Source organism: Podarcis muralis, chromosome 14, assembly GCF_964188315.1.
Source record: "Podarcis muralis chromosome 14, rPodMur119.hap1.1, whole genome shotgun sequence".
Taxonomy (NCBI): Eukaryota; Metazoa; Chordata; class Lepidosauria; order Squamata; family Lacertidae; genus Podarcis; species Podarcis muralis.
Window position 1 is genome coordinate 41,795,280 of NC_135668.1, and position 23,673 is coordinate 41,818,952.

Sequence of the window (23,673 nt, forward strand, 5' to 3'; positions counted from 1 at the left end):
TACCAGAGGCCTTCCGTCTCATTTACGTGGAGGATTCTGTGCCTCGCCTCTCTCTCCTCTGCAGGATAGTGCCAGAAAGAAACGGGATAAAGATGATTCCTCGGCTGTTGGCAGTGACTTTGAGCCTTGGTCGAGCAAACGGGCTGACATCCTTGCTCGGTACACAACAAACGAAAAGCTTTCCATTGTGAGTGAACGTTTGGTTATTTTTCAAGAGGAAAGGTGGGATATAAATGCAATAATAATAATATCAACAAAGTAGGAAAGTAGGTCCAGTCTTTTTGGGTGTGCAAGCACATACAATAAATTTTGTTTTAGCAGATGTTTGTAATGTTCATTTTTAAGCCATTGAGAGAACAGCATAGCATCCTTCTGAATTGTTGTGCATATTTATTCCTAAAGGCACTTAAAAATTAGTGCATGGGAGGGTAGGATGGGCATGGAAATAGCAGTGTAACCATGCCTACTCAGAAGGAAGCTCCCTTGGATTCAGTTGGGCAGTAAGTGGCTTTGGGATTGCATCCTAAAGTAGCACTACTGAACTTAGGGTTGTATCCAGTGATAGTCATATAGAGAGCAGACCCATTAAAAGGAACAGACATGACCGAGAGCTCATCCATATTTACCTTTTGCCCTGACAAAAGCCTTCATCCCATATGCCCTGTCTTTTATCATGGTTACCGTAAAACCACACTTTTACATCTGAAACAATGTGTTGCCTGAGCTTGAGAGTCTCAGAACTGTTCCTCGGGCAGATTGTTAAACACAACATCCCTCTTATCCCTGAATATTTAAAATAAAAGTTTAGCATCCTACTCTTAAGAACTCTTAACAACTTTTAATTACAACCTATCATGGTTCACATTGTTCTGGCTTTTTGTTATACCACTACACCTGTCAGCTGTTGGGAATTATTGCATTTGAAAACAAATGTTTTGTTTCATTGCAGAACTTGTGTATGGGATCTGAAAAAGGTACGTGTTCACTTTAATATGTAGCACTGTGGAAGGGGGGGAAATGTTTTAAACGTGTCACAGAATTGTTTTCTATTTTTCTACTAGCTTATAGGAATATTGAAATTGCCACGTAAATATTCCACAGCACATGGTTACGAGAAAAGCTGGAAATTAGTTGCAAAATATCTCAATAATCTAACTGTGAAACATGAAGTTTCAGTAGCCATCGTCCCGTTTAAAGACATAATTTAGGTTAGTGCTGCTCCAAGTGGTGGTCTGTGGACTGGTACCAGTCCATGAGCAATCAGCTGTAGGGCCCTAGCAACTCCACCACAGTCCAGGTTGGGTAGGATGCCTTAGGGACCAAGCATGGTATGGTCCCTGGTATTTTGGGGCAGAAAATTGCCAGTCCATCACATCAGATAGCTTGAGAAGCAGTGATTTAGGCATTATGTACCTGTTATTTGGGGACGCGGGTGGCGCTGTGGGTAAAACCTCAGCACCTAGGACATGCCGATCGCATGGTCGGCGGTTCGAATCCCAGCGGCGGGGTGCGCTCCTGTCGCTCGGTCCCAGCGCCTGCCAACCTAGCAGTTCGAAAGCACCTCTGGGTGCAAGTAGATAAATAGGAACCGCTTACCAGCGGGAAGGTAAACAGCGTTCCGTGTGCTGCGCTGGCTCACCAGATGCAGCTTGTCACGCTGGCCACGTGACCCGGAAGTGTCTGCGGACAGCGCTGGCTCCCGGCCTATAGAGTGAGATGAGCGCACAACCCTAGAGTCTGGCAAGACTGGCCCGTACGGGCAGGGGTACCTTTACCTTTTTACCTGTTATTTACAGGTAGCAACCGATTTGCGCGGGGGTTATGTTCCAGAACCCTGCGTGCGTCGGCAGGGCCTGCGCAAGGCTGCCTCGTTCTTCCTTGTTCCTCTCCCACTCCGCCCTGTTCTGCCTGTTTTTGTGACCTTTTGGTTCACATCTGTGGTTGGCTCTTTTCAGAATCGTGCACATACGGGATGCACCTAAAACCTACACTGCCTGTACTTCAGCCCCAAATTAGCTACGAATTCCTCCTTCCCAAATTTATTCAGTGGCTTGTTTGGAAATGGTTTCGTAGGGTCACAGGCTTATAGAGTTGGAAGGGACCACAAGGGTCATCTAGTCCAAACCCCCTGCAATGCAGGAATCTCTTGTGCAACGTGGGGCTCCAACCCACGACCCTGAGATTAAGAGTCTCATGCTTTGCCGACTGAGCTCTGTTGCAGTTTAAAGCATTCCAGTATGTGATTCCCTTCAGGAAAAGCAACAACTCCTGGATCAGCAGTTTCTGAGAAGGTGCGGACAAGGCTGGAAGAGCTGGATGATCTCGAAGAGGTGAGCGAGTGCTTTCATTTCCTTACATTTATACCCCACCACCCTGCTTTTTAAATAAAATATTCAGGGTAGCTCGCAAGACGGAACAAAATAGACTAATGAGAAAAAAACAGCAATAAAGTCAGCAGCAGCTTTCAGACTGGAGAAAAACAAGGGCAAAATACATGAAAGGATGGTAATCTAAAAATTGGTTTCTGAGATATAATAACAATGATAATACTACTGATAATACTACCTGCGGCTTCCAACAGAACACTAAAATACAATAACCTATTAAACATTAAAAGCTTCCCGAAACAGGGCTGCCTTCAGATGTCTTCTAAAAGTCTGGTAGTTGTTTTTCTCTTTGACATCTGGTGGGAGAGCATTCCACAGGGCGGGTGCCACTACCTAGAAGGCCCTCTGCCTGGTTCCCTGTAACTTGGCTTCTCGCAGTGAGGGAGCTGCCAGAAGGCCCTCGGCGCTGGACCTCAGTGTCCAGGCAGAACGATGGGGGTGGAGACGCTCCTTCAGGTATACTGGACCGAGGCTGTTTAGGTCTTTAAAGGTCAGCACCAACACTTTGAATTGTGCTTGGAAACGTACTGGGAGCCAGTTTAGGTCTTTCAAGAACGGTGTTATATGGTCTCGGCAGCCACTCCCAGTCACCAGTCTAGCTGCCACATTCTGGATTAGTTGTAGTTTCCGTGTCACCTTCAAAGGTAGCCCCACATAGAGCGCATTGCAGTAGTCCAAGCAAGAGATAACTAGAGCATGCAGTACTCTGGCGAGACAGTCTGCTGGCAGGTACGGTCTCAGCCTGCGTACCAGATGGAACTGATAAACAGCTGCCCTGGACACACAATTGACCTGCGCCTGCATGGACATGTTTTGAGACTACAGTTCCCATCATCCCTGACCGCTGCTCCTGTTAGCTAGGGATGATTGGAGTTGTAGTCCCAAAACATCTGGAGGGCCGAGTTTGCCTATGCCTGCCTTAAGACCCCTCCTCCGAAGCCCTTTGATTCTGTCAGTCCACTTTATTTCCAGGTCACATTTCATGATTTTAACAATATTTGTTCAAAACAAGAGCAGGAGCAGAGCCCTCCAGTGGCCCAGTGCTTGATTTCTAGTTTAAAAAGAAAGAAAGAAAGCGTAATAACATCAGTCTTCCCACACCCTACTTCCCAATGTACACCGGCTTCCTGAGAAGCGCAGCATTTGATGCATTGATCCTGCAATTTGTAGCGATATAAATATCAAGAGATTCTGCCGGAGGGTAAATCATGCGACCCGGTGGTGCTCTTTGACTGCAGAGGATGCTGCTGGCCTGCTTCAAAGGAGAGCCAAACGCATCCAGCTGCCCTTGAATTTCAATGATAGTTTTGTTATGTAATCTACCACTTGGCAGCTCTGCAGAAGCCAAAGGGAGAGGAGGAAGCTCTCGGAAAAAAAGAAGCTTTCCTTGTTTTTCATACGTTTATAAATTCACTTGTTTTGCACACTGCTTCCTTCTTTTTTCCCCCAGGGGTCACAAAAGGAGCTGTTAAACTTGACTCAGCAAGATTATACAAACCGGATTGAAGAACTCAATCAATCTTTGAAGGATGCTTGGGCCTCGGATCAAAAAGTGAAAGCTCTAAAGATAGTCATACAGGTTAGCATTACATGTTGAGCGTGTTCTGCACATCATAATGATTGGGGTTAAAGCATAGTGAAAATTGTGTGTTTAAGGTGCTGTTAACTCTGTTGGACGCGGGTGGCGCTGTGGGTAAAACCACAGGGACGCGGGTGGCGCTGTGGGTAAAACCACAGTGCCTAGGACTTGCCGATTGTATGGTCGGCGGTTTGAATCCCCGCGGCAGGGTGAGCTCCCGTCGCTCGGTCTCAGCTCCTGCCCACCTAGCAGTTCGAAAGCACCCTAAAGTGCAAGTAGATAAATAGGTACCGCTTTATAGCGGGAAGGTAAACGGCGTTCCGTGTGCTGTGGTGGTGCAGGCTCGCCAGAGCAGCGATGTCACACTGGCCATGTGACCTGGAAGTGTCTGCGGACAGCGCCGGCTCCTGGCCTCAAGAGTAAGATGAGCGCACAACCCTAGAGTCTGTCAAGACTGGCCCGTACAGACAGGGGTACCTTTACCTTTTTAACTCTGTTGGGCTCCAAAAGGACTCCTGGGAACAGTGCTGACCCTTGACCCTTGATCAAGATGCCCCTCTTTCTGAGCCAGACCCACTTCTTTCTTGATGGTGTTACCCTGGGGCGGACCTTGGTAATATGGCTTTGGGAAGGAGGTGCGAGGCTCTGGCAGGGTCCTTGAGCCCTCCTCCCTCCTTCCAAAGTCTAGAAAGTGCTTGCCCAGCTTTGGGAAGGAAGTAGGAGGACTCTAGGACCCTGTCAAAGCCCCCACGCCACTTTCCCTGAAGCACTTACAGGCTTTGAGAAGGTGCCCTAGTGGCGCCGGCCCTAAATCCACCTCTGTTGTACCACTGGCCATTTGCTTGTTCTTGCTCGTGGGTCCCAGTTCACAGAGCCATCCAAACATAGGCCTGCATATACACCATGCATTTTCAATGCGTGCCTACTCCGAAAGAATCCTGGGAACTGCATTTTGTTAAGAGTGCTGGGAATCGAAACTCTGTGAGAGGTAAACTACACTTCCCAGGATTCTTTGGGGGGAAATCATGTGCTTTTTAAATGTATGTTGTGTGTGCAGCTGGAGAAGGCAAAAACAACGGAAGCCTTGCTCCTTCTCGCTGCTCACCCCTGTAGGAATGATCGCTGGGTCCGGAGCACACTCCCCACCCTCAGGCAGCCTCAGTCTGCCTGCATGCATGACGTTGGGGTGCAGAGCACACCCCCCCTCACAAACAAAGCCACAGCTGTCTGAACATTGTGCCCTCTGTCTAACCTTTTGCGGTCTCAGTAGTCTGCGGTGCCCTGTCTATAACCTTTATCTCTGAGACCTTTGTCTCCCTCGTCATACATTGTGCAAGGGGAAAATGACGCAGTGGAAATAGGTGCCAAAATAACTTTGTACCACCCCACTATCTCGGGACTGGAAGATGTGTAACGGTCACAGCCCAAAATGTATCTGCCTGGGTTTGCATAATTGTGTCAATAAAAGGAGCCTCCACAGAGCTGGCCGGCAGCTTGCTTGCAGCTCATCTGTGCGCAGCTCACCTGCCTTATCAACTCCTGGCTCATGTCCTTCACTTCAATCCCCTTGGTGAAGGCAGGTGAACAAGCAGCCACAGGAAGGAGCAGCAGGGGCTGGCCCTGGGTGCCCTGCTGGTGAATGAGCCTCAGCAGATGCACAACGATGCTAATTTGGGATGCCAGCCTCTGGGTGGCTACCAGATGACCTGCCAGGCTCCCTTCCACCCGTCTGCTGGTTGTTTGCCTCTTTTACTCTCCCCTCCTGACTATTGCACCTTTTAGGGCAGGAGGCAGAGTGGAATTGAAAGGGCCTCTTAAGCTACGCAGAAGGGGGCAGGAGAAGGAATGCTTGGAAAGGCAGTCGTTCCAATTTTTGTTTAATTCTTCGTCCCTGGTTGTTGCAGCGGGAGGGTGGTCTGAGCAGGATCTTTGGGTGTGCTTGCTTTTAGTTCCATGGGGGTGCAGAGGTGGCCAACAGTTGTGAAAACCTGGAGGGGCCTGGTCCCCCTGTTTTAATTATGATTGCTTATCCTTTAGGGAGAAATGACATCTGGTATATCTATATATCTGGAGTATATTATGGAAGAATTGTAGCTCGGGGCAGAGCACCTGCTGTGCATGCAGATGGTCCCAGTTTTAATCCCTGGTGTCTCTAGGGCTAGGGGTGACCCCTGTCTAAAACCTGCTCTCAGTCGGTATCGACAGCACTGATCTAGATGGACCAGGGATGCGGGTGGCGCTGTGGTCTAAAACACTGAGCCTCTTGGGCTTGCCGATCAGAAGATTGGCAGTTTGAATCCCTGCAACAAGGTGAGCTCCCGTTGCTCTATTGCAGCTCCTGCCAACTTAGCAGTTCGAAAGCACACCAGTGCAGGTAGATAACTAGGTACTGCTGCGGTGGGAAGGTAAATGGCGTTTCAGTGCGCTCTGGTTTCCGTTACGGTGTTCTGTTGCACCAGAAACGGTTTAGTCATGTTGGCCACATGACCCAGAAAGCTGTTTTTGGACAAACGCCGGCTCACTCTTCCTGAAAGCAAGATGAGCACCGCAACCCCATAGTTGCCTTTGACTGGACTTAACCATTCAGGGGTTCTTTACCTTACCTAGATGGACCAGTGCTCTAACTGTATAAAGGCAGCTTCCAATGTTCGTAGGTAAGACAAGCAGTACCAGTAACAGGGCCTTTTTAGTAGTAATGCCAACTTGTACAGCTAGCTCCCTGAAGCCTCCTAAGCCCACTCCTTTCGTGTTTTAAGAGAGTCACAGTAAAACACTATGTTTTGGGCAATCTTTTGCTGTTTGATTTTCAGAATGATCTTTGGAAGCAGCCTTAGACTACTAGATCATATATTTTCCCCATCTAGCTCAGTAGAGTCTACTCTGACTGGCAGTGCCTCTTCTAGAGCTAAAGTATAGGCCTTTCCAGGGATTGAACCTGATAACTTCTGCATACAAAACCATGTATCGCTGTGCTGTAGCCTCTGCCTTAGTCACATGCTGTTTTGAATCCTTTTTTTGGCACTTCAGAATTATTTCCTAGTGTAGATATTTTCTTTACTACGTGAACTTAGTCATCTCTTCTTGCTCTTTTCCCTCCTTAGTGTTCTAAACTTCTTTCAGACACAACGGTGATTCAGTTTTATCCAAGCAAATTCGTCTTAATAACAGACATACTTGACACATTTGGTAAGTGCAGACATCTCAAACGTCTCTCCTTTTTCAGATTGAAATTTGTAAGTGCAAACTTGGAAGACAACAAAAATCTTGCGCTGGTTTGTGGCTCCTGGAAGGTTGCCTATGAAATAATTCAGCCCTTCTGCTGCATCGAAGCTTCAAGGACCTGTCTTGTTTGTGGCATCATCTTCTTTGAAATGCATTTTGTGGTGGGTTTTCCTGCCCCTCCCCAAGGAACACTGGACGTTTCCCTTTCAAAGGTCTTGACCGATTGAAACTTGCTCACCTCCATGAAATGTCTTTGTTCAGTTAGATAAAAGAGAGTACCAGATGTTCTTTCCTGGACTCAACAAACGTGACCTGAGCAACACGATCTGCCTTGGAACCTCTCATCATAGTTTTTGTGGATCCAAGCCAAAAGTAGCGTTAGCACAACATCCACAGATGTCTTGAGCCTATTTTCTGTACTGCCTGGCTGCAGCCTTGGGTACCTGACACCGATCATACCCTGATATGGAAGCAGAGCTGTTCATGTGCCACTTCCCCCGTCACAAGAATGCCATCCGTGGCAACTGAGGCTGAGCTGTGCTTAACACCATTGAATCTGAGCTGACTTGGAATTCAAACTGCAATTGGGCCTCCACCATTGGGAACGGCACATTAACATAATTGGATAATATTTTAGAGATTTTTTTCCAGGAATAAGGGCTCTCTTTCTGGCCTTTGTACAGTCTTCATTGTGGGAATGTTTAGGGTGGCACGAGAGGATATATTGTTTATTAATATCCTTTCTAACTTGCGCTAGCAAGTTCCTTTACTTAGCAGAGTTTCCGTTCCCCTTTTTACATGCACAGCAGCTAGCTGGTTGCAGGCATGTGTAAGCCTCTCACTATTATACAATTCAGTCTGTCTTCAGGTTGAATTGTATGTTCCTGGTAAGTTCCCTTCAATCCCTCTTAAAAGAATAAAGATGCCACAATCTTATTCAAAGTCAGTAAAAGAAGTTTACTTACATCAGTTCACAGTTGGATCCCTGAAGACAGACAGTTACAAATATGTACATGTGGATCTACCCTATATGGGGGAATAATCCCAGTGCTTCTGCTAGCTGAGAGCTAGCAGAGCAGTCCTAGCTAAAAGCTGGTCAAACAAAGAAGGAAGTGAAAAAGAGAGAGGTGTGCTGCATTACTCGTCCTTTTGTTACCTGGGCAGGTTAGGTCACGCCCACCTTCTATCACATGCAAAGGAAAGATGCTCCAACCAGGAGGAACAGGAAGTTTCGACTGGCTGGACCAAACATTCCCTCGCATGTCTTCTCTAGCATTACAAGGAATGTTGCACTTGACTGCTCCCAGTGGATCACACCCCACATTTGTCTACAGGAATACATTGGGCTTGTAGCTCAGGGACAGAACACTTGCCTTGCATGCAGAAGGTCTCCGCTTCAGTCCCCAGCATCTCCTGGAAGGGCTGGGAGAGAGCCCTGCCTTCTCTGAGTTTATCTCCATTCTGGGTGACATTGTGGATCTACAACAGGCGTGGGGGAACCTCCAGTTTTGTAAACAGCTTAGAGGTTTTCCTACGGTCAGTTTTGTTAAACATACAGAGAAAAATAAATGTTCCTTTCCACGTTGCATTCAGTGAAAATGGGAGGCAAATCATTTCTTTGAAGTGGTGTTTCAAGTGCAAAAGGAAGTACTAAAGTAGCCTACTTGGCTCCACTAGATGACAGTATAATGTAACAGGAAACAGTTGCATTTGGCAAGTTGAAAACTAAGGCTGTGTGCAAATGGCCCCTCAAAATTCTCCACCCAAATTTTGCTTTTAATGTGATTTGCAATCTGGATTTAGAATAGAAGTCTTGTTGAAGACTAGATGTATTCTCTTTAGCCCATAAATTTTATCTTACTGTTTATGTTCATTAAATTTGTATCTTAAAATGCATAAGAATGAATAGCTTTTTCCTTGCAGGAAAGCTGGTGTACGAAAGAATATTTTCCATGTGCACCGATAATCGCAGCTCCTTACCAGGTAAAACTATTGCTGTGCTACTTACTTGCAGATTGAGGGTTGTGCCCAGCTAAATTTTACTCAGAGTAGAGTAGACCCATTGGAATTGGTCATATCCACTAATTCCGGTGGGTTTACGTTGAATAAAACATAACTGGCTACAACCCTTAGGTTATAATCACAGGCATATTTGTTACAGTTGAACCCTGTGAAATTTATATTTTATTGTGGTTTTATATTTGTTGCAAACATCTTAGATGTTTTCTGTATGAGTTAGCAATATATACATTTTTTAAAAAAATAACTAAACATGCAGACTTTGGGCTTAGGCTTTTAAATTCAGTATTGTTGAAAATGGGACGTGGGTGGCGCTGTGGGCCTCAGTGCCTAGGGCTTGCCGATCGAAAGGTCGGCGGTTCGAATCCCCGCGGCGGGGTGCGCTCCCGCTGCTCGGTCCCAGCGCCTGCCAACCTAGCAGTTCGAAAGCACCCCCGGGTGCAAGTAGATAAATAGGGACCGCTTACTGGCGGGAAGGTAAACGGCGTTTCCGTGTGCTGCGCTGGCTCGCCAGATGCAGCTTTGTCACGCTGGCCACGTGACCCGGAAGTGTCTCCGGACAGCGCTGGCCCCCGGCCTCTTAAGTGAGATGGGCGCACAACCCCAGAGTCTGTCAAGACTGGCCCGTACGGGCAGGGGTACCTTTACCTTTACCTTTATTGTTGAAAATACGCGGGTGGCGCTGTGGGTAAAACCTCAGCGCCTAGGACTTGCCGATCGCATGGTCGGTGGTTCGAATCCTCGCGGCGGGGTGAGCTCCCGTCGTTCGGTCCCAGCTCCTGCCCACCTAGCAGTTCGAAAGCACCCTTAAGTGCAAGTAGATAAATAGCGGGAAGGTTAACGGCGTTCTGTGTGCTGCTCTGGTGCCGGTTCGCTGGAGCAGCTTTGTCACGCTGGCCACGTGACCCGGAAGTGTCTCCGGACAGCGCTGGCTCCCGGCCTCTAGAGTGAGATGAGCGCACAACCCTAGAGTCTGTCAAGACTGGCCCGTACGGGCAGGGGTACCTTTACCTTTTATTGTTGAAAATTACACAATATGAACATGTTTATCTATTATGGATTACTGCAATGTGTTGTTTGTGGGGCTGCACTGGAAGACTGTTTAGCAACTGCAGCTGATGCAGAATTCGACAAAAGCCGAATGTTGAGCGGAGCCAGATGGTCTGAATTCTGGCCCAATAGTGCTTGCTGGCATTTAATTTTCTGAACCCAATTGAAAGTGATGGTTTTAACCTTATAAAGCCACAGTTTGGGACCCTGTTACCTTGGAGAATGCATCTTCCCATATTTGCCTACCAAAATAACCAGAGGCCCTTCACTGCGTTTCCTCACTTGCAGAATGCGGCAACAACAGAACAGGTCTTTTCAGCATTGGCCCCGCCTGTGGAATTCTTTCTCCAGAGTGCCTTTCCTGGCACTGACAGTGACACCTTTTTGGTGCCAGGTTGAAGCCATTTTGCCCAGACATTTGAATGTTAGCTCCTCCTTCAGCAGCTGATATTTTATCTGAGTAATCCTTTGGTGATCATGCTTAATGTTGAGGGGAAGAAGTGAATTGGCTTTTAGGGTCTGCTTACTTTCAGTGTAACTTATACTGGTTTTGTTTGTTTTTATTCTGTACTGGTGTGTGCATGCAGGAGGTTGTCTGTGCATGAGAGGTGTGTTTCATAGAATTGTAGAGTCGAAAGGGACCCTGAGGGCCATCTAGTCTAACCCCCTGCAAAGCACATTTGCACACATGTACGCTTGTACAAGTAGTGGATGTCTCTGATCTCCTATGGTACGTGTGTGTCTTGAGATAAGGGCCATATCTAGGTGGTAGATCAAATACTTTCTCCTAGATTCAATCCCTTCATCTCCTGGTACGGCCGAAAAAGAGTCCCGTGTGAGATCTTTGGGAGATGGACCAGTGGAACGATTTGCTATAATGCAGCTGGCTTTCTTTTCTTTCTTTTAAAGGTAAAGGTACCCCTGCCCGTACGGGCCAGTCTTGACAGACTCTAGGGTTGTGCGCTCATCTCACTCTATAGGCCGGGAGCCAGCGCTGTCCGGAGACACTTCCGGGTCACGTGGCCAGCGTGACAAGCTGCATCTGGCGAGCCAGCGCAGCACACGGAACGCCGTTTACCTTCCCGCTAGTAAGCGGTCCCTATTTATCTACTTGCACCCGGGGGTGCTTTCGAACTGCTAGGTTGGCAGGCGCTGGGACCGAGCGACGGGAGCGCACCCCGCCGCGGGGATTCGAACCGCCGACCTTTCGATCGGCAAGCCCTAGGCGCTGAGGCTTTTACCCACAGCGCCACCCGCGTCCCATTTTCTTTCTTTTAGGTGCATGTAAATATGTGTGTGTGTACAGACACACACACACACACACACACACACACACACGGGCACATGATGCAACGCATGTTCCTGTTTCATTTGGTATGCTCCCTTTTTTTGAGGCTAGATCATCCTCCACCCAAAGCCTGTATAAAAAGGACGAGCAAACAGTAAGAATAATAAAAACACAGGAGCCTTGAAATCCTTACAGCAATCACGCTGGCATGAGAGACTCTGTGTGTGTAAACAGGCGCAATTTCCTGTGCGGAGCCTCTGTGCCTTGAGCAGCTGTGTGCAAAGCAAGAACATGCTCATTGGTATTTTGTTCTCATTCTTTCCATTCCAATAAAAGGAAAAAACTTCTGATTTAGCACCGGAGCCCCCCTGCCTGCCGGAAACCAAGGCTGCAGCTGAAGACTGTGCTTACCCAGATGTACCTAAGCAGGGAAGGGAGAGGGGATCATTGCAGAGGTTTCGAAGGGACACACTTTGTCTCTGATAATGAAACCGGTGCTTTATGGCTGTGCCAATGAGGCTAGCCTGGCTTCGAAATCAGTGCAATATAATACGTTGTTATATTTTGTGGATAAGGTTGATTCTGGTGCGTGTGTGCCATTTTCTGTACCTCTTTTGCAAGAAGCCGGTTTTAAATCTTGTTTTTACATCCCTAATCCAAGTCTCTTTCTTGCGCCGTCTCTCCCAACAGCTGCTGCTCACTGTCTTGTCCTTAACTGCCTTGGCAGTTAGGGCATGCTTGAACTTAAGGACTCCGGGTCCCCATCGTGCTTCGTTACGTAAAAGTCCTCAAGCGCTTAGGGGTGGGCTGTTGCCAAATGGGAGAGAATTGCAGTCTCTCTCTCTCTCCCCCACCCCCTTGAGTTTCTGCACAGGCTCGGCGTTTTTGAGGAGAGAACAGCACAGCAGCAGAATAATAAGCGGCAGTCCCTGCTCCAGTTCAGTTGAACGGGAACTTCTGCCGCTTCTGCTGTGTTCTGTGGCGGAAAGGTGCTCGGAACGCAGACATCCCCCGCCGCCCCATATCAAATCACTCTGACCCACTTTGCTTCCATTGGATGAAGCCCGATTTGCTCATTTGTTAGTGCAAGGTGTGTCAGCAAAAGCACCTTCTCGAAAGAAGCTCCTCCATCCGAGGCACCTGATGGCCCAAAAATGGGTCAACCAGATCGTGAAAAGACTGGCGGTGTGTCTTGCTGTTGCATAGGGAGCTGGCTTTATGCAAGGCCAGGCTGTTTATCCCTCTCTCCCAGTATTGCCTTTTTGGATTGGCAGTGTCTGTCCAGATCTTCACGTGGTTCTTCCCTTGCTTCCAGCTCTGCTACATGTTTTGTTGTTTCTTGCCCGGGAGGGAAGCCGGTATAGAGCTTTAATAAAGTATCATAACTGGAAGATGCCAGGAATAAAATAATGGGTCTTTCCCCATGCAAACTGTGTGCTGATCTTTACCATTGGTCATGTCATTGGTCCATCTTGCTCAGTATTGACTATGCCAACTTGGCAATGAATCATAGAATTGTGGAGTTGGAAGGGACCCTGGGGGGTCATCCAGTCCAACCCCCTCCAATGCAGGAATCTCAACACGCGGTCGCCCATCCAATTTGAAACCATAGTGGCTCCAGGGTTGGAGGCTGGGGTCTCTCTCATCCCAGCTGAAGGTGTTGTGAATGGAACATGGCACTTCTTTCATTCTAAGCAGGCACTTCACCGCAGTCCGTCCACTAAGCATACTGGCTGTGGTAGGATTTAGACCCATGCTGCTGAAGAGACTGGAGCCAGAATCCAGCACCTTAGACTGCTTGAGCACACTACCAAGATAAAATATATCTTGGTAGCTGTGGGATTTGAAATGCCTGGAGCCTAAATCCAGCTCCATAGACAACTTGAGCACAGCTGCCGCTCAATTTACTGTCAGTGGTGGAATTCAAATCCATGCCTTTGACGAAGCTGCAGCCTTTATCTGTGCTTAAAACTATGGAACTTCTTTCCATAAGATGTGGTGATATCCATCAACTTAGGGAGCTTGTCCTTCTTTTGGGCTTACCAGAGACTTCTCGCTGAGCACTTTGAGAAGCAGGATGGTGAATTAGATGAAAGGTCTTTGGCTTGAGCCTTCCTATATTCTTAGTGATGGTATCTTTGCAATTTCCTGAACTAATAACTGATGTTCCTAATAGTGGATCCCAGTCTGAATAGTTAACGAAATATTGCTTTTGAAATAGCATAAGGGGCCGGTTTATCCTTAAAACAACATTGCAAGGCAGGCTAGGCCAAGAGAGAGAAGAATAAGGAATTGTCCCAAGGTCTCCCAGTGAGTTTCTGGTGAAGCGGTGATTTTAACCTAGGTCTTCCCAGTCTAAGGCTTCAATCTTAACTCTTAGATCAGAGCAGCAGGACTGAGTAGAGTAGTGGAGCTCCTGCTCTGTCCACATTGCTGCTGCTGAAATGGGGGTGACAGCACAGTAGCATTGGAAGTGCCGCAGCAGAGATCATTCCATGTGTAAGCTAAGAGTTAACTCTGCTAGCGTTCAAGTAAGTTAACTGAGAAGGGAGAAATGGCTGGAGGTGTTGCTTAGCAACCAGGTACAGCAGCATGATGCCTGCTGAGGTAACATGTGCTGTGATGGGCTGTTTCCCGCTGTATCTTTAATTTTATATATATATCCCTGCTATGTACAAGGCCTGATGTAAGAAAGAAAAAAAATCTCTATTTCTTTCTCATATTATATACTGTTTTTGTCCCACAGGATTTCTTTTCTCTCTGGGCTCCGTTTATGTTGTTGAAGAAACATTGCTAACAAGCAGAACGACTGGTTTTCATGGTACAACAGAGAGGCCTAGATTGTGCCCAAGTATCCCCTCCTATCCCAGCCACCCCCCCAAAAAACCCCCCCGTTACAGAGATTTATGTTGGCTGCTGTTGGCAGGGATACCACTGGCAGTAACCTCTGCCCATGCATTTTGTGGATACGATGGGAACCTTCACAGTAGCCGAGAGAAAAGTCACAGTATCTTATCCCCCGGCAACGTGGCAGATCAAGGATTAAGATTGATCTGCCCAGTAACCGATGCTCTAGTTTTACTCTGTTTTCACTTTGTTCCGATTGGCTGCTGTATTATTTAATTTTCTTCCCACTCCGAGAATTTTTAGGATTGCATAAAAATAGGTAAATATATCTGTAGGATACGAATAATGTCCAGCACTGAGAACGCCACACTTGAAATTCTTACTATACTGCGAGAGAGCCCTGTTTGGCATATAAAGTCCTAATTCCCCAAGTTCAGCAAGGCAAAAATTTAAGCAGACAGCAAATTCTAAATATTGACTGTTACGTAACTGTTCCTTCTGCAGTGTCATATTGGTTTTATCTTGGATTCGTGGGCAGCAAAGTAAGGCTTGGAGCAGTTAAGTCTCTGCAAATTTTTGTACGCTGATGACCTAACATGCTTCAGGCCCGTAATGCCTGTTAGCTTCCAAGGCCCGCTTTCCCCCGCCTGCATTTTTAAACAATCTCTGTGGAGAAAATGTGAATAAACATTGTGAATGCGGCAAAGGCAGGAATGGTAGTTGCCCCAGTTATAATGTAATCCCATGCATGCTTGCTCAGAGTTAAATCCCATCTTATTCAGGGGCCTTTATTCCCAGGTAGGTAACTAGGGACATGACATACCGTACTTGTTCTTTGTATATCACTATGTACCTCAGGATTGGGGAACCTTTTGGGGGCCAAGGGCCGCATGCCTTATTGGGGGCCGCATGCCAGGGGTTGGCAGGGTCAGAGGCAGTAGTGGGTGGAGCAGCAAATACAAATGTCACCTATTGTACAATGGGCTAGATCCTAAACACCCACCCACCCACCCACCTCTTGTTTTTAAAGGACTTATAGAGCATGGGAGACCTGGGCTCATTCATCCACAAAGCTCACTGGGTGACTTTAGACCAGTCGCTATCTTTTTTTGCAGAATTATTATTCATAAAGGACAGCAGAGGAGTATTTCCGGCCCAGTATGCAACAGTTTTGAAAAATAATAATGAACAATTCAAACGTCTGAGGAATTATCATCTTGTGTTTATGATGCGTTGTTGGTGTTTCTGTTTGGTGCGCGTAAATAAATGTTGTTCTCAGTTAATTAAAAAAGAAGTTGAACCCCTAGTTCAGCTGAAGAGAATTTTGAATCAGCTGATTGGTGCTGGAAGCTGATCACAGGGAGCCCTTTCGAAGTCTGTTTGCCAGAGGAAAATGCTCTGTTTGCAGGAGGTGACTTGGATTCTAATGGCTTCTTTCAAAACGGTGCTTGACTGGAGATTAAGGCAAGCCGCTTTAAAAGCACACTCCCAGCACCAGTGGGGCTCTCCGTCAATGGCAAACGCCTGGATGTTCCTTTGTAGCCACATCTGCACATGTGACGTCAGGTGTGTGGCAGGTAGCCGTGGTTTGTGGGGAGAGGTCTGGTGGGTCAATTTGGGATCTGTACCAGGTCTGATGCAGCTCATCGACCACAGAGGTTCTCTACTACTGCCCAGCTCTATGTGGCAGACAGTTGTCCAGATGACCTGAAATAATTGTATTTGATTGGACTGTTGGTTGTTGCATTCATAGCCTGCTTTTGGACCTTAGAGACCAAAAATAGGCCTTCCCTCGGTTCCCACAGGGCTCTTCTTGTGGGTGATTTTTCTAATCAGTACTCTCGAGTGCCATTCTCTCTCCCCCCCCCCCCCCCCGAACTATGCGAATTAAATCACTGCTAATTTTATTCAGAAACGCAATAAGGAAGCAGGTTCTTAGTTTTTAATCTTCTTTTTGTCTTGTTTTATCAGATAATTTTACTCCTGAAAGTGTGGTTGATACTGCCAAAGAAACCTGCTTAAACTGGTTCTTCAAGATTGCTTCCATTCGAGAGCTCATTCCCAGATTGTATCCTTTTCCGAAGGAGACTTTAAGATGATGAAAACGTTATCTGGTTTATGCTTGAATTTCTTTAAAAAATAAATCATAGTGTTGCCTTAGGTTTCTCCACATGGAGAAGAAAAAAAAAGGAGTATCAAAGGACCCCTTGTAGGTATTGTCCAGGGTGCCAACAGAGTTCACAGTTGAGGGTTGAAATGGAGACTAGATTTTGCCTATGGCTAAGGCATACTTTTTTAAAAAAATGTGGTGGTTATCTTTTCAACAAGAAAGCAAGTTTAAAATTTACGTGTCACATATAATTTACATAAGAAATAGCGAGCTCTTTATCCCACGAGAATGATATGATTATTATCAGTGACTTTCTTAAGCCGTTGTGTGCGATTTTTACTCTTTATTTTGAAGTAAAAGTAAGTGGAAAAGACTGAGCCAACTTAAATTCTACTCAGACTAGATCCAATGAAATTAGCAGGGCTGGGGGAATCATGCCCATTCATTTCAGCAGGTCTACTCTTGAGTAGGAATAGCATTGGGTACAGCCTGGGAGCTGATTTGAAGTAGTGGTTAGAGAGTTGGACTAAGCTGAGGAGACCTGGCTTCAAGTCCCTCCTAAGCCACAAAACTCACAGAGTGACCGGCCCAAGGTCACCCTCTCTCAGCCATGGCAGTGGCGCATGCCCTCTGCAGACCTCCATACCCAGAATGCATTGGTCTGAGAAGGGTCTTCTTGGGCACAGAGGCAGGGAAGAGGCGGCGGTGATGGTTTCAGTGGGTGGTGGAGAAACCATCAGCATTGCGACTGTTAATGTAGCAGGCAAAAAAAGATGAGGAGGGATGTGTGTATTGGGGTGAAAGAGAAGGATGGGGGTGGGCTATGGGAGGAAGGGGAAGAATGGGGTTGGGCCGTGGCAGAGCTGCCACCCATCTCAAGTAGTGCAATTCCCTTTCTGATGCTAGCTCACTGTAAGTGTCCCTGGGGTCCTTTACCTGTCTCCTTAACCCAGCCCCCAGGTAAGCTGAATCAGATGGGTCTCTAGATGCTCTGGCCGCACTACTGGGACTAGATCCGCTCTAAAATATCCCCAAGTCAATAGCTGACTTCGCAGAGCCGTAAGACACTTTATTGTGAAGGAAGGTCTCAGACTGGGGTATGGCGTTAACAGCTTCCAGTCTCTGCCTAGCTGACTCCCCCAAGAGGGGCTGGTGGCACAGTGGGTTCATGCATCCGGCTGTTAACCAGAAGGTTGGTGGTTCGAGCCCACCCAGGGATGGCTGTGGGCAGGATTCCTGCCCTGCAGGAAGGGTTGGACTAAATGGCCCTTGGAGGAACCGTCCAACTGTACAATTCTGTGATTCTCTGACCAGCATATGGCATTGTAGTCCGGCTGACAGAACCAAGGTAGCAATATCAGTGAGACAGATATAGGTTATTCAGAATTCCCTTGGCTCATAATGTTGCAAAAAATTTTTTTAAGTTTTTTAATCAAAAAGAATGAGTATAGGTCTGCAGTCAATGAAAGAAACACCAGATGTTAGTTGTACTGTAGCTCCTAAGATGTTATTTCCCTAGATAATAAATAATGTGTCACCTGAACCTGTGGCCAAATTTAACGATGATTGATTGAAACAAGCTAACTTCAAACCATAGTTTTAAGAAGCTGATTTGTCGAAGCAAGATATAATTAAGACGAATCACTGTTTATAGTTCAGAGGCAACGCAACACTAAACTGAAGTTCATAAAAAGTGAAAGCAGAATCTTTGTTCTTCTCTGTCCATCACAGTAGAGGAGGAAAGGGGAGTTCAAAGCTCTCTGAAGTTTGCCTATGTTAAACCATGGTTTAGTTTTACACAGGGTCTCTGTGCCTTGGATAATCCCAATGACTTTACTGTTTTGAACTTTTCCCCCTTGACACTTTATTCCAGTTATGTGGAAGCAGCAATACTGAAGTGTAACAAATTTCTTTCCAAAACGTAAGGCTAATAATATTTTGTGAATATTTGATAAATGTAGGGGGGTATGGAAATTAATTATGCCCAGAGATTTTTCTAGCTTCTACCAATGACTTGCTTGAACACTGGTGGTGTCTTTTGAATTAGAAATAGAAAAAAGATGCCTGGGATATGCAGACTATGTTGGATGTTGGCCTTGGGCATGTCTGGTGGGATTTCTGACTGTCTCCCCCTCCTTTCAACACAGGATGCCCAAGCCATAACGCAAGCTGCTGTTCTAAGCTATCTCCATTTCAAAAACAGTTTGCCAGCCCGTATTGTTATATTTTAGTCTTGGGCTTTGGATTTTTGTTTTCTACAGTGGCCTTTGGATAAACTCACGGCAATATTTTACTGTCCCCTTTTGCTGAGTATTTGATGTTATCCTTGGCCAACTGAAATCATGAGTTAAATAAATTGCAGCCTTTTAAGTCGCCAAGAAGTGAAATGGTACCTGAGTGTGAAGCTAATCATAAAAACCCCCTACTTTCTCAAATCTTCTTTACAGAGGAATTTCTGAATGTCTCCCACGGCTGACCTCCATGATCCGAGGAATAGGAGATCCTTTGGTTGCTGTCTATGCTAGGGCTTATCTCTGCAGAGTAAGATTTTCTTCTTTAAAATGCGGTTTTGTTGGTTCCGTGAAAAGGCGATTCGACTAGTTTGTGTCATTTGTTTGCTTTAGTTCTTAAAATATTTACAAACCGCCCTCATAAGGTAGCATGCAAAATAACTGAACAATTAAGTGTGACACTATGCAAACAATTAGAATGTTTAAAGTGCACATTATATCCCTTAAATTGAGCATTAAAATTTCATTAAGATACAATAATTAAGAAAAAGCAGGTTTGAAATAAAAAGGTATTGTGAGTCCTTTTTAAATCACTAGTAATGGGGCCATTCATTCTTCCTGGGGGAGAATGGTCCATTGATATGGGGTCACCACTGAAAAGGCCCTGTCCATAATACCAATCGACCTAGTATCTCTTATTGACAGACTAGAGATGACCTTGGAGGGTTGATCTTAGATAATCTGGCAGACTCAGCAGAATGTCTCCAGACCAACCAGTTTTGTTGCAGTTTTCTGTAGACTAGGAAATAGCCAATTTCCTATTTCTAGGAAATATTACACTGGCTATATATTTCATTCTTCTTTCTTACAGTGCACTCACCTTGCACCATATGATTACTTCCTTGTCTGAATGCTCATCTAATTTTCCTTGTGTGCCATTTTTAAGTGGATCCCCCTACCCCCAAATCTTGCAATAGGTATATGAATATACATGATTGTGTTGCAGCAGAAGAGACAAAGACTAGGCTTAATTTATGTGGCTCTTTGAATGTAGGTTGGGATGGAAGTAGCTCCTCATCTGAAAGAAAACCTCAACAAGAACTTTTTTGACTTCCTCCTGACTTTTAAGCAAGTAAGTAAGAGATTCTGTAAACATTGGGAGTGTTTTTCGTGTGCGTTTGCTCACTTAGCCCAGATGTGGACAGGATATGGCTTGCAAGCTGGAACCTTGCTTCCCCCACCCTGCTGTGGGCCAACTTTAACAGACGGACAGGGCTGCCCTCTTGTCAGTCACATGACGTCAGTCACATGACATAAGTTGACAACTTGAAAAGGATTCACTGAGCCTCTTCAAGAACACTGCGTGTGAAGGAACAATCTGGAAACGCACTTTCAGCTCCCAGTAGTTCCTTTGTAGCAGCATCGTTACCTACCCACACCTGTTTTCACATAGGACATCAGGTGTGGGACAGGTTGGTGTGATTTGGTGAAAGCAGCTGGGTAGGGGATTGAGGAGCAAGTAATCTAGTATTGTGTGACCTGGGAGTTCTCATAGCTGTTTGGTTTTGGGATATTTCCCATTCAGAAAGCATTTCTGCTAATTTCCACTAATTCCCCTCCCCTTAAGCCACCCCAAACACTGGGTTAGAATGGGTGCAGGTGGCTGTAGTAGCTTATTATTATTATTATTATTATTATTATTATTATTATTATTATTTATTTCTACCCCGCCCATCTGGCTGGGTTGCCCCAGCCACTCTGGGTGGCTCCCAACAGAATATTAAAAACCCAATAAAACATCAAACATTAAAAACTTCCCTACAACAGGGCTGCCTTCAGATGTCTTCTAAAAGTCAGATAGTTGTTTATTTCCTTGACATCTGATGGGAGGGCATTCCACAGGGTGGGTGTCACTACTGAGAAGGCCCTCTGCCTGGTTTCCTGTAACCTCACTTCTCGCAGTGAGGGAACCACCAGAAGACCCTGTGAGCTGGACCTCAGTGTCCGAGCTGAACATTGGGGGTGGAGACGCTCCTTCAGTGGCAGGATTGTGTGTGTGTGTGTGTGTGTGTGTGTGAGAGAGAGAGAGAGAGAGAGAGAGAGTGAGAGTGTAAAAATCAGGTGTCCCAACATGCACAAGTGAAAGCAATTTCTGTTAAAACAATCCCATCACTGGATGCAATCCTGGAGTTCCACAATTTTCCTTGAAGTCAGTGTTGAATGTTTTGACTCCTTAATCACAATATTATTTTTTCCTACCCCCATCATGATTTATATTTTATATTTTTAACAGATTCATGGAGATACAGTTCAGAATCAGTTGGTGGTGCAGTGTGTAGAGATCCCATCATATCTAACCCTTTATTCTCCTGCAATAGATTGGATTCTACAGTGCATCTCTTATCGGGCTGCAGAGGTAAAGATCTCTCTTGGACTGTGGAAAGATTTTAACGTTTAACTGGAACAGAGGCCTAGTACAGCATTTGAACTTTGTATAAATGGAAAATGCTCTGATATCTGAATCTGTTGCTTCTTCCGTGTCAGTCCAAGAAAGTGGAACTAAATCAGTGAAGTTTTCAGGTTACATAGGTGGCACCATTAGCAGGTAGAGTTCTAGTGCTGTGAATAATATAAATTGATCTGCCTTGTTCTATTCTTAGAGCTAGCTACCATCTACCACCCATGAATGTGAAGACAAAGCTTTGTTAATGCTGTTGTTAATTAGAAAGAGCCACTAAATGTAAAATTGAAATGTGGCTTAAGAGGCACATGATTTTGTAGAATTGTTTTTAAAGTGAGAGGTCTTTGAAGAATCATTTCAAAGCACCTGGAGGCTGAATGTGATCGTTCCACACATGAGTGCAAGATAAGCGCCAGCTTTGACAACAAGGCTTATAAATGTTGATGGAAAATTTGTAGCTTCTAAATTTCTAATGCATTTCTAGAATTTGAGGCTGCTGCTCTGCAAAATAGTGTCTGTTCCCACAAATCAGCGGCCTGACCTGGATGATCTAGTTACTGGTAATTTAGCAAAGACAGACCATAGACTGTTGAACTGAAGAATGTTGGACCAATCCTTCCTGTGCCAGATTTGAAAATTTGACAAAGAAAAATGGACACATACAAACACCCATGAATGCAAAAGAAATATTATAATAATATTGTAATAATAATACCCCAGTCAGCAAACATTAAGGATGCAGTAAACATCAGTTAAATATATAAATTAATATAAACTCTCTAGTTGTCCAATAGGCATCCACACTAAATTGACATCCAGCTTAGAGGGTGATATATATTTATAGACTCTCCTTTCCCCTGCTTGCCTACCAGCGTTTAAAGAGGATTTGGACAAAGGTTACATCCACATCATATAGGTAAAAAAACCCAACCCTCTTATACAGTCACGGACAATCCTGGGAACTGTAGTTTATTAAGGGTGCTGGGAATTGTAGCTCTGTGAGGTGAAAACCCTTAACAGACTACAGTGCCCAGGATTCTTTTGAGGGAAGCCACAACTGTTAAAAGTGGTAGAATTATACTTTAAATATATGGTATGGATGTGACCTTAATCTCATCGATTTCAGCGGAAAGTAGTGTGCTCAGGATTGGAACATAAGCACCTACAGAAATAAACCAACATTCTTACAACGGCGTACTTATTAGTGGAAGGGCCCTGGCTCAGTGGTAGAGCATCTGCATTCAGAAGTTCCTGGCATCTCCGCGTAGGGCTGGGAGTGTCCCCAATCCGAAATCCTGTAGAGCTGCTGCCAGTCAGTGCAGGATTTCAGCTCAATAATTTTAACACAGAACCTCTACTAAACCAGTAGTCATAATGCATCATTTGTGATGATTTATTTATTTTTTACAGCTCAGCATGTTCCCTGGCAGAAACCAAGGAAACTTGTTATCCTACTTTTTTATCTTGCCAGTGTTGTTCTTCGCACTACTTTCTCACCTTGGTCATGCAAATTACACTTCCTTTTATTTTTAAACTCCTATCAGCATAACGGTTATAACTTTTCTCAAAACAGTCTTAAGCAAGAATTCAATTCCTCGCGAGGTATTATACCAAGTGCCAACGTTAAAAAACAACAAGCCAGTGGCAATGCAGCCATGTGGAAATATGAAATCTTTCACAAACTTAGACTTTGCCTCTTTGTTTTTTCACCACATCTCCCTCCTGTCTTAAATCAGATGCTTTGCAAAGAAACCTGTCTTCTTCTTCTTCCCACTGCAAAATAATAGGACCATGGCTACTGGGAGACCATCCTTTTGTTAAGCTGATAGCAAGGGGTGATCGATTTGATGTTCCCTGAATGGGAGCGGACAACTGGAAATCTCTGTCCTCTGTCTTTTGGAAGGCAGATGCCCTTTAGCTAATGAGAGGGGTAGGGTAACTATGTGTGACAGAATGAAATCAGTTTCTGGATGGATAGTCAGTGAGAGCTGTGATTTAGGAACATGGGAAGCTGCCTGACACTGGTGTATGGCAGCAGGGTGGGTGGCTGCTGTCCGTTGATATGGTGGGGCGGGTGGAGGATGGAAGGCAAGGAGACCAACACTAGGTGGAGCCAGAGGCAATAATAGACAAGGTTGGAGCAATGATAAAGGTAAAGGGACCCCTGACCATTAGGTCCAGTCGTGGCCGACTCTGGGGTTGCGGCGCTCATCTCGCTTTACTGGCCGAGGGAGCCAGCGTACAGCTTCTGGATCATGTGGCCAGCATGACTAAGCCACTTCTGGCGAACCAGAGCAGCGCACAGAAATGTCGTTTATCTTCCCGCCAGAGCGTTACCTATTTATCTACTTGCACGTTGACGTGCTTTCGAATTGCTAGGTTGGCAGGAGCAGGGACCGAGCAACGGGAGCTCACCCCATCGCAGGGATTCAAACCACCAACCTTCTAATCGGCAAGTCCTAGGCTCTGTGGTTTAACC

The 23,673-nt window shown here is 45.7% G+C and overlaps 1 protein-coding gene across 2 annotated transcripts in view; it reads left to right on the forward strand.

Annotated features, from left to right (window-relative positions):
- VPS35L (VPS35 endosomal protein sorting factor like) overlaps positions 1-23,673 on the forward strand; it is a 90,438-nt gene that overhangs the window by 13,150 nt on the left and 53,615 nt on the right. For both annotated transcript variants that reach the window (XM_028707140.2, XM_077918518.1), the window contains exons 4-14: positions 65-187; positions 950-974; positions 2,254-2,330; positions 3,838-3,966; positions 7,068-7,152; positions 9,112-9,171; positions 16,364-16,460; positions 18,376-18,423; positions 18,950-19,043; positions 19,788-19,865; positions 21,027-21,149. In XM_028707140.2, the coding sequence (XP_028562973.2) occupies positions 65-187; positions 950-974; positions 2,254-2,330; positions 3,838-3,966; positions 7,068-7,152; positions 9,112-9,171; positions 16,364-16,460; positions 18,376-18,423; positions 18,950-19,043; positions 19,788-19,865; positions 21,027-21,149 (939 nt within the window). The remainder of the gene's footprint in view (positions 1-64; positions 188-949; positions 975-2,253; positions 2,331-3,837; positions 3,967-7,067; positions 7,153-9,111; positions 9,172-16,363; positions 16,461-18,375; positions 18,424-18,949; positions 19,044-19,787; positions 19,866-21,026; positions 21,150-23,673) is intronic.